Genomic DNA, 11,733 nt, shown 5'->3' with positions numbered 1-11,733 from the left:
TATCTATTTACATACCCTGGGAATACTTTTTACTTCCATCCTAAAACCTCTGCTGAACGTTCACATGGGATATCATCCACTAGCTCAGCAGTTCTCAAACTAGGTCATGACTGCAAAGTGGATGACAACCCCATTTTAATCAGGGCTGGCATTAGATTGGCTGGGGTCCAGGGACAAAGCCAAAGCCTGACCCTCATTGCCCTGGGCTTCGGCTTCAGCCCTGGGTTGTGGGTGCTAAGGAAACGGGCCCCCTGCCCGGACAATGGAGTGCAGGCTTTGGCCTCTCCCAGCTGGGCTTGGGGGGGCTCAGGCTTCAGTCCCGCTTCCTGGGGTTGTGTGTTAATTTTTCTTGTCAGAAGGGTGTTGCAGGGCAATGAAGTTTGAGCACTGAGCCTCGCTGTTCTCCATGCTTGACTGAGGCTACAGTGAAGACACTGGCACTTCATTAGGAAGCGTATGTAAAATCTATAACGAGCAAAACCTGGATGGTGAAGGAGTCAGTTCAGAACCCCTAAAGCATATTCATTGCTATTCCCCCCCTTCACTGATTCTGAACACAATATTGTTTCTAATGGATGCGTTTACTCCCTGAGCTGTATTCTTTTACAACTGTGGCTTTTAAACATCTCATAAGCTCTCCTTAAATTCCCAGTTTTCATTTTCATCTTTCTGCCTAACTGCTTCCTCCCACTAATTTTGCATATAATTTTCCTCAGTCCCCCTTTTGAAGCACCAAGGATATATATTACTGGTTGGGACTGTCCTCAGTGCCCCTAGGGCATTGGTCACCAACCCGTCGATCCTGGGGATGCCCCCCCCCCCCCCCTCCCAGAAGAGGCCAGCATGCCCTGTGGGAGGGGTGGGAGATAGGGGTCTCCGCCCTGCTCCTTACTGCACACAGTGCCCCCACAGCTCCCAGGAACAGGGAGCTGTGGCCAATAGGAGTTGCGGGGGCAGTGCCACGTGCCCCAGCGCCCCAGGTCCAGGCGCAGTGTGGCCATTTAGTACACTACTGGCTGGCATGGCCCGGCTCATGATGGGGCGGAGGTGCTGATGTGCCCGAGTGGGGCCAGGGCAGATCCTAGGATGCCCTTAAATTCAAAAAGTGATCTTGGGTGTAGAAAGGTGGGAGACCACTGCCCTAGGGAACACCACTTACAGTGATTAATTCATCTTTATCCACCATAATGAGGTCCAGAAGTTACCTCTCATTGCCTGCAGTATCTTGTGTTATAAACTTCTGTATAATTTTTAGAAACATATTTTACCTATCTTCCCCCAAATTGAGGCCCCCATACCACAATTTTTCTGTCCATACAATTCAGCCAAGTACTTAAAGAGCAGCTCCTCTGTTTCCCTGGCCCTCTTGGGCTTTGTGCGTTAACACATTGGTCTCTGGGCATTTAAGAGCCTGCAGTTCTGAGTGATTAACAACTGTGAACCAGCTAATGGTGTCTTCCTTCCCCACCCCTGTCACCCACTTTCTCCTTCCTAAGTGGTTAGAACTCCTGCTTGTAACATTCCAATCATACAAATCACCCCGGCAGGTTTCAGTAATGGCAGTTGTATTCCTCCTTCGCCAAAAGGGTCCAGGTCCTCCTATTACCCAGGCTCCTAGCACTGGGAAATAAGCAATGAAGTATCTCGCTGGATGGAAAACAAAAGCCTCCCAAGCCTGAGCTCTCAAGGTGACCTGTGCCTCCCATCTTCCCTTCCCTGGTTACCAACACCTCCCCCTCCCGCTCCTGCAATTAGCCAGACTCCAGCTAACCCTTTGATCTACCTCCCTACTGATTTAATCACAGGTATTTTTAGTAAAAGTCATGGACAGATCCCAGGCAAGAAACAAAAAAATCACAGCCTGGGACCTGTCCATGACTTTTACTAAAAATACCTGTGATTGAATCTTTTTTTTGGGGGGGGGGGGGAGGGGGGGGAGGGAAGAAGAGCACTAACTGCGGGGGGTGGGAGGGGAACCCAAGGGCCAGCTGCTCCTCCCGCCGCCTGGCACTGCCTCCAGGAGCTGCCAAGCTCTGGCAGTTCCTGCCACCACCGGGACCACCCGCGGGACTGCCAGAGCTGTGGCCGGTGCAGCTGGCTGCAGAGCCGCTCCAGCAGAAGCTGGTTTGGGTGTCCCCAGGGCTGTCTCAGCAGCTGGCCCCGGGGCCAGCCACACTGGCCTCTGCAGAAGTCACGTAGGTCGCAGGAAGTCACGGAATCAGTGACTTGCGAGACCTTTGTGAGAAACACGAAGCCCTACGACTGGTTAAAGGTTGCATTGAGCCTTTCCAGTAACATTAAATGGGCTCTTCTGTCGAAGAAAGCCTGGGTAACACTGATGGTCCCCATGAGGGGCTGTAATATCCATTAAGCTATGCTCTGGCTTAGGCAACTGAAATCTGAAACACTTTAGGAAAGAGCAAGTGACATTTTCATTTACTTGTTCTAGCCTTGGCCCACTGCTTGCCATATTTTTTCCTGGCTTCAGGCAAATGCTTGCAATATATGAATACAGAATCCTAAAGTCCTCTACCCTCATTGAAGGACTATTATAAGCAGTTATCTGGAGAAGGCCCATGGGTCTTGCAGATAAACGCTACTTTAAGAACATAATCAATGACAGGTTTCTAAGTAACAAGGTTAATAGGATCTCCTCCTTGGCTCACGGGAAGGAAACAGATGTAGATGTAATATTACGGCCAAGTGAATGTAAACAACTGTGAAGCTGCATCAGTGACTAAGCAGCTCACTTACTAGCCAATTTGCCCATAAAACTACAATGCGGTGGTGAACAACGTATTCAGGCTTCAGTGCAGGCAAAAACCAAGCTGAAATGTAAGTCACATGGAAAAACACGAGGTAGGTTTTATTTCCAACCTTTAATAATGGAAGCAAAAAAAGGCAGCCACAGGGGTAGCTGCTGCTTGGCTCTGTTATGATGAAATGTAATCCGGGAGACATCAGTTATAGTATTTCAAAGGGGAAAAAGAACACAGTATTAGTACAAGCTTGCTTATCTTTTTAAAGCTGCACCAAGATCAGTATAATTAAAGATAACTTGGTAAAACAAAATACTTTGTCTCATTTAATTTCTCTATATGTTAAAGAGCACTACAGGGAGATTAAGCTACCACCAGACTTTTAAACCTCAGGTTTGATATGTTGCTAGTACAAAGTTTTCAATAGAAACTGGGCAAAAACAAAGTACAATCTTCAACACTAATAAAAACACAGTATCAGGAGAATAATGTGAATGTGTTGGATCCATTCCAGAAAAAGCCTAGTAATGAGCTTACAGTTCTGAAGCAGGACTAGTTAATGGCATTTAGATGTAAATTTTGTGGTCGTGAGAGTCAGTGACTGACTGCACAGGTTAGAACGACGTATCGTACAAACTGAACTGCCTTTCAATTATACCTGAAAACCAGCCTGTATCAACCTCGGAGTCTATTCCTAAATACAGCTCATGCTAGATTTTGCAGCAGTTTGAGGCCTGGATTCTGGATCCCTTACTCACGTCCATAATCAATCCAGCTGAAGCCCCTCCTGTATAGTCCCATCCTGCAGACCTTATTCACGAGTTGCCCCACGGCCTTCACATGAGTAAAGGTGCAAGATTGGCCCAAGTCACAAAAGGCCCATTCACCCTACACAGGTTAATATAGGATCTCATCCTAACCAAAATCTCTGTTCATGTTCTGGAGAATTAAATAATGAAATTAAATCTGTTCAGTGCTGTCATTCACACTCTTGGCATCTTTGGCCCCCAAGTCTCACAAGCTAAAGTCACTATTTGGCCTTGTCTTCACAAGAGGCAGGTCTACACTAGGGGGTTAAGTCGCCCTAAATTATACAACTCCAGCTACGTAAATAACGTAGCTGGAGTCGACGTAGCTTAGGTCAACTTATTGTGGTGTCTACACTGCACTGGGTCGACGGGAGAAACTCTCCCATCGACTTAGCTTAGGCTTCTCGTTCTCCCGGAGTTGACGGGAGAGCAATCTGTGGTCGATTTAGCAGGACTTCATTAGACCCGCTAAATTGACTTCCGGTGGCTTGATCGCCACAGTATCGATCCATGGTAAGTGTAGACATACCCTAATACCAGAATAGTTCCATCAGTGGTGAAATAGAACTATGAAGTTTGCTAGTGTAGACAGCATTTGCAACACCAGCAGCGTTCTTGAGGAAGGAAAAACAGCTTTTCATTCACTCCTGTGTCACCTATCTGTACTTAGCATATACCATAATTTTTTTTAGTTTCCTCTAGTTGACTAGGATGATGATTTCCCCCCAAATTAACTACACTGATCCAATTCATTTCAAGAGCCAAGCAGTAGTGACAGTAATGGAAAGGACAGTGCATCCATAGCTCTGTACGGCACACTGGTAAGAGTGAAAAATTATTCATTCATGTTGTTTCAACTACTACTCCATGTCAACAATAGGAAATTTACAAAAATTAAACACTTCTATTTTCCACTAGCTCTGAGGCAGAAAAAAAGTGCTGAGTTAACTAGACTTTCAATTTTTAATCTTTACAAATATTCAACAGTTATGGCCTTGTCTAAGTAAGGTGCTGGTTCCCAAACTTGCACAACAGTGAAATGTAATTGAACAACACTGCTTCAGTTGTATCAGCAGTTTGAATTATAGCTCTTCTGGTTGATAAGAATATGGGAAAATACATTGATATTTCCTAAGTTCTGTTTTAAGAAAACTGATTGTCTTTTTATAACAAGAGACCACCATCTGGTGCAGATTTGTTTTTGCAGCTAAAGAATTTGTATGGCTAATTCTACATTAACTTTGCACAAATAGTTTCAGTGCACTCATTGCCAGCAATGGGATTGCACCAGTACAATCTCACTCCCAACATGAAAATATCAACGTTCTGACAATGAAGTGATGTCATAGTTTGCCCAGAAATTAAAAACAAAAACAAACCTTTTAGCACATTTTCCACATTCCCATCATCTTCAGTTACAGGGTACACTTTTAGATCCAATTTCACATTCCAGTGTAACCCCACCAATGCCAACCAGAAGTCAGTAGAGTTATTTCAGTATGAGAGCAGGATCTGGCCCAGTCTATTTAGTTAAACCACCACATTGGGTTATACGCTGCCCCAGATCTGCATACAGAACTCCTATTTATGTCCCCATGCAGATGTAAGGAAGGCATGAAATCTTTACACTTCATTATTAAAACATTTTAGTTGCAAAGAGTACATGTTCAAACAAGACTGCCTTGACCAGTTTCAAGATAGTAACGAAGACACATAAATTAGGTCAAATTCTGCCTTCTGTTACACATCATGAAGAATACACAGATATATCCAAGGGCATAATCTGAACAGGTAATACTATACTTTGAAAGCATTAGATTATTTTAACTAAAACAGAGACTGCCATCTGTTTTATATCCCTTACACAACGGCTGAAAACAACATAAGATGCAAGAAACAAGGACATCTCTGTAACCTTCAGGACAGGCCATCATTTTATGAAGTGATACAGAAAGTAGTCAAGAAAAAGTGCAATATACATTTTAAATATAGCCCCGCCCCCATTTGCAATATCACTGTTCTTTGTCGGGGTATGGAAGAAGAGATTAGAAAGGAAGTGACTTTGGTATACTTGTTCGAATGTTAAGAGATCTTTAACTATGGAACCCTGTAGGATATGAAAGTGAAATTAGAAAAGTTACCAGAACCTTAGAAGCTACAAGAAGTAGAATTTCAAATGAGTTACATTCATTCAATTAAAAAATTGACAGTTAGTAATGGTCACATGAACACCAGGGAACTGTATCTACATTTCCTGACGTCAATATGAGCGGCACTAGTTTTCTACATATACAAATCTAATGCCAGTTAGAAAGTACAAAACCAAACCAAAACCCAAGACACTGTGAAATCAACACTGCTTAAAAACTCAAAATTCAGTCCACTTGATATATTTTAAAATAAATAGTTTTACCTCATTTAAAAAACTCAGCTGCTTTCAAAGCAGTTACTACTTTAAGATCATTCCCAAAAGTCTTTCATAAATAGTCACCCATTTTGATTGTCTATTAGTGCAGCACCTCTCAGTCTTGGCTGGGATCTCCATATCAGGCAATACAGTATTTGGTTCATACACAGTGTTTTGTTTTTCCTTTTTATTTATAGGTACAATTTAGCATACCATGCTGGCAAAACCCATGCAGATGACAAAGCATGAAGCAAACAAAGCCTGTAAATTACTTGTTTATTAAAGAAAAAAAACAAGGAATGTAGTGTTAAAATCAGGATATTAAAAAAAGGTCTAATGGACAACCAGATTTAATTTAAATATCTCTCTCAAAGTTTATCTCATTTACTATGAGCCATTCAACATTCAACTTCAAATATACTGAATACAAAATTCTTTATTCCAATTAGTATCAAATAGTTTTTAACTTTTTCCACTGGGGATGAGTAAAAAAAAGATTCAGCACTATGTTAGTCTTTTTCTCCCTTTTAGCCAAAAATAATAATTTCCCCAGCCCTTCTCAATGTGTATCTTGTTTCAAGAATGATTTCAAAAGGAGATACTGTACTTACGAATCTAATATGCATGCGCTGACGCTGCATGATGCCATGTCATTTAAAACGCACTCATAACTACATCTGGTTTTATCGCTAAGAATGCTAGTTATTCTAGAATTGGGGACTGCAACAGTCTACTAAAGGCCACATCTGTAAACCCTCTACACATATTTTAATGCAAATTATAATCCCAAGGGCCATTTAGAATTACTGAACAGGCTAATATGCCTCCTGATCATTTCTTTCTCACAGGCAATTGTGCAACTTTAAAAGAAATCTCTAAAAGAAGATAGTATTTATGTAGATTTAGCCTTTCCCAAAGCCATATTAAAACAAAATCAACCAATTTTAGATGCCTTTTTAATCTCACACTTAGAGCCTCAAAGGATCACCACATTTAGAAACACTTTCCAGAAATGCCTCTTTTTGACAGTTTTCTATATTTTGATTCCTTTGGACCACTTTTGAACCGTTCCATTGCCTAAAATAATTAACTGTTTTCAAAATGTTTTTTTTTTCAGTAAAGTGCTTATCATTATTCCAAACCCCTTTTTTAAACTGCACTACTTGAGTCTTGCGAGGGTTTCTCCTTTTCCCATGAAAAATTGCCAGCATGGGCACTGAGGAGAACTAAGGACCCTACTGAGCACAGTACATCAGCATTCACTTAAATTGGACTAACTTACATGCTTCAAGTTAGGCATACTGCTGAAGTGGGGCCTATCTGTTGTAAAGATATTGGAATATTAACTTAGATGTTGGTTGGCAGCAGGCATAATGCCTACAAAGATGGTGATACCCTGGAGCCATCGCACCAGGAGGTAAACGTCTAGATAAAATGGAAGGCATATGGAGAGTTCTTACTATAATCTTTTCATATTTATATACAAATATAACATATATTAAATATAATATAAAAATAGCTATATTTCTTTTCCCTCTGAAATTCTGAGGCTTTTCTTTGAGTTCTCACTCAACCCAGGCAAACTTACTAATTTTCTCATCAAAACTCTATTAAGAAAATACAGCATGATACTTTACTTAACTGTACGTCACCAAGGCATTTATCCATAATACAACATTTTCTCCTTCTTAGCCAACTTCCTCACTCCTATCAGAGTCATTCTGTAACATTACACATCACAGCAGCGAATGCTATGATATCTCTTGGGATGTCACAAACAACAGGTTTGCCACACCTGTGAGTAAGCTGGGCAGAAGCAGCAGGCTGATTAGAAGAGAGAAAGACTGGGGCCCAATTTTCTTCCCACTGAAGTCAATGGAGTTTTGCAATTGACTTTAATAGGACCAGAAGTGAGTGCCTTGTTTGAACACAAATCCTTTAATAGTCAGTGAAAGAGAAGCAGAACATCCATGCCAATTAAAGTCAGTGAAATACTGTGTGCTTTTTCTGGTTTTTTTTTTTAAACATTTGCCTGAATTGTGGCAGAAGCCTTTCAAATGTATGTAATAATTTTTCAGTCTCTTAGAATTCCCCCTCTTCTCTTTATCAGCTAGCAGGTAAAGAGTAGCTTCATTTTTGGATGACTTTCCCCTCTGAGCTTATGGAAGGCTTCTTGATCAAAGCACAGAATTTTTCCTCTTAGTCCTCTGCCAAGAGCTATGTTAATATAAAACCTCTCACACCTAAGTTAGGCTGCCTTTTTATTGTCTGACCTACAACAGCACACCAGAGTATTTTTTTGGTTGAGAGAGGGGATTTGAACGAAGCTTATATATAAAACTCTCTCAGCTGTCTGCTGGTTATGCTCTGCATTTTCTGTAGCTGCAAATACTACATCTTATCGGTTGGTTTTACCACCACACTACATTTCTAAGAGTAATATTAAAGCTCTCCCAATTTCCTTCTTTAGTGCTATTTTATTATTGTAATTAGGTTAAAACCCTTATCTAACAAGTCTATTTCCCACTAAAAGTCTTTATGGAATGGACCTCTGGTCAATGCAGCTTAAATTTTGGATACAGGCGGAATGCTATGGCAGGATTAGCAAGGCAATTTGAAAAAAATAAATAAAAGTCAATGCAGTTTTGCTTTTCTAAAACTTAAAAAAAATACATGTTTCTAACAATTATACTGGTTCAGGGAATGACTGAAATCCCTTTAAAGAGCATAGAGAGAGAAAGTTTCCTGGATATGTTTAATATTTGTATCTATTCCTACTCCTTGTTGCAAGAGGCTTCCTGGAGCAGAAACCAATCCAGTTCTCTTTGGTTCTTTACTTCTTACGCCCTCTTCCCTTTTCCACTGTGATTCTCCCAGGATCCACTGTTGACCTGTTGCTTTATTGTTTGGGGGTGAGGGGCTAATCTGATGAGGAGATGACAGTGAAAAGGCCAAGGCTAATTTTAAGAACAAGCTTCAAAAGGTAACTGCATCTAGTGTTCACTAACTTAGCACTACCTTTCAGTCAGCTCTGGTCACCCAATAATACAATCAAACTGTTTCTAATATTTAATATTCCACCACAATTTGGTTACATTCATACAGCTCCTCCCTAATACTCTGACTTAATTCAGCTTCTTGACTAAAAACTTTCCCTCCTCAGTGTTAATTTTAATTAATTTTCTCTTTTAATTACCAAGTCTATCTTAGTATTAGCTCATTTTGCTTTGCAGATGTGATTTGTATGAAGTAGTACCATAGAAATCTACTGAACATTTAAAAATAGGAAGTCATTTCTGTTGGAACTTTTTATTATCTTTATAAAGTGAGGTTGCCTTCTGAAGTTTTAGTTGAGTGGTATCCCTTTTAAGTCAACACTCAGTGTGTTAAACATGCAGTCCTACTCACCTCTTTATTTTTCCATTAAATTCCAATCAATAAAGTAAAATTGGATCTGATCTGATTGAAAAGTGTCAGATTAATTCCCTCCCCCCCAATGACTAATCTCTGTTTTGGAGCCTCTAAATAGTGCTACTCCTTACTCGCTGAACACTTTACAGGTAAATCATTAGATATCTGTTTCCATTTTAGTGTCTGAGGGGAGAGGCCCTCCTTTAAAAAATGCTCATGATCTCAACTCAGACGATTGTTAAAATACTTGTATATATGAACACAAACAAGATATAGCTATGAAGTAGAAACACGTTTTGTTGAGATTATACTAAGACTTCAAAATTGTAAAATTGTAACAGATTCAAGACAACATAATTCAAGATGTTCAACGTTATCACCTGAATTAAAATCAAGGCACTGTGGGTTTCTTGTTTTTTTGTTTTAAAATGACCCTGAATCAGTTCTGACTGAAGAAAGATCTAATTTTTAAAGGAGAATAAAAAGATTCCAACATATTTTAACAAGTTACAATTCTCACCACAGAGAAGGTGGTTAAAAAGTGCCTAAAATGTTATTAAGTGTAAATATATTGTTGTGCAAATTACTCCTATAACTGACACATTTTTAAAAATTACTTTCATGTAGTTTTTTTAAAACCCTTTACATAAATATTTCCAACTATGATCTATATCAAAAGATAGCTTTGGGGAGTAAAATTCCAAACCATCCACAATAAAGCAGTGCAAATTCCTATTTTTCAATCAAAAAACAATGAATAATTGTGAAATGATGGATAATACTTCTGAAATCTGAATGTCTTGAACTGTGATGCGTGACCATCAGTTCGAACAGTTTCATCAATAATTTAACCCCCAAAAAATCCACTAACCAGCACACTATACCTCACTGAACAAACTGTGACATCACAGACAAAGCACAAACAAGAGACTTGTGCCCACATTAAGGGTGAAAATTATGATGCATCATGTTGTAAACAAAAGGGTAGAACAGAGGAAAATATTAGTCAGAGCATGGTGTGAGAATTTAGGGAAACATTCAACCCTACAAATAACAAGATTACATTTTCATGCATCATATAAAATATTTTTGCTCTCTCTCCTTTTATCCAGACATATACACATTGTTTTACAACATCTGTATAATACAGAATCTGATTCCACACAACATTTTGAAAATATTTACTTGTCCCATAATCATCTGAGAAAAAAAATTTAAATGTCTTTTGGACTGTATTCGTAGCATTATTGTGAGCAACTGCATGTCCATGGTCACATTTGACAAACTTACAGGACTGCTAAAGATACCAACATTTTTAGTGCCCTTTTCAGTTCACTGAGGGTTTGAGACTTGATCTGGACAAGTTATTACGTGGCAGCACATCCTTTAGAACACAGAAATTGGGACAACTAAAAGACTGTCAAAGTTGGCCATGTCCCTGTTATCTTTTTGCTCTTTGTACCTAAGGTACCTCCACAACGTTTTGTAGTAGTTTCTTCTGCAAACAGATTCCCAGAAGTTAGAAGTAGACCTCAATACTGTACTTTATAAAGCCTTTGGACTTCTACCTCTACCATCATCAGTGCAAATGTTTATGGAGCAGCCCCTCCCTGCTGTTTGCTTCTAGAAGAAGTGAATCCCCATGCTACTGTGGCTGAACTTTGGAAGGATCAATCATGTTGTCAGTTCTATGTCGTGAGAGTTGCTGCTGCTGCTGAGATTGATGCTGCTGGTGGTGTGATTGAGTAAAAGTGCTTTGTTGTAGTGGGAAAGCAGCAGAGAGAATAAGCTGAGTTGATTGATTTCCATGAAGTAGCCTGGATGTCTAAAAAGAAATAAATAAAAGATTATTGCCCACACTATGAAAATGCAGGTCTGGTTACACTTTAAAACTCTCACGAGGTTAAACATCAATAGGACCACGACTACTTTCACTTATAATTGCACAAAGTGAAGATTCATTCAGAATAAAATCGCTAACTACAGAGTATTAATATTTTCAGCATCTAACTGTAAAGCAATTTATTGGATCTCGGTATGTGATGTCAATGCTAGGAGAACTATGGTAATAGTTATAGAGGCAGAGATACACAGCAATTGTAATTAAAGGCTTTATAAGAGCACATACCCCTAAAAATCTGAGTATAGTTAAGGCTGACCCGCCAACTTTCACTTTGACATTTCAAGAATCTAACTTGCAATTTTAACATTATTTTCAGAGAATGCCCATATACATATACACAAACTATTTAGGGCTGCTGTAAGGGATTATAATCCTTTAAAAGGAGGCAAAATTTCAGGTCCAAATAGGTTGACTGTGTATCTAGTTCAGTGGTTCCCAAAGTTT

General features: G+C 39.7%; 1 protein-coding gene across 5 annotated transcripts in view; it reads right to left on the bottom strand.

Annotated features, from left to right (window-relative positions):
• Positions 1-2,929: 2,929 nt before the first annotated feature.
• Positions 2,930-11,733, bottom strand: part of CLOCK (clock circadian regulator) — a 95,141-nt gene continuing 86,337 nt past the window's right edge. For all 5 annotated transcript variants that reach the window (XM_077815614.1, XM_077815615.1, XM_077815613.1 and 2 more), the window contains one exon: positions 2,930-11,211. In XM_077815614.1, coding sequence (XP_077671740.1) covers positions 11,032-11,211 — 180 coding nt within the window. In that variant the 3' untranslated portion in view covers positions 2,930-11,031. The remainder of the gene's footprint in view (positions 11,212-11,733) is intronic.

Source organism: Eretmochelys imbricata, chromosome 4 (genome assembly GCF_965152235.1).
Source record: "Eretmochelys imbricata isolate rEreImb1 chromosome 4, rEreImb1.hap1, whole genome shotgun sequence".
In the NCBI taxonomy this organism is placed as follows: domain Eukaryota; kingdom Metazoa; phylum Chordata; order Testudines; family Cheloniidae; genus Eretmochelys; species Eretmochelys imbricata.
The sequence above is the reverse complement of the archived record's forward strand: the minus strand, read 5'-3'. Positions and strand labels throughout refer to the sequence as shown.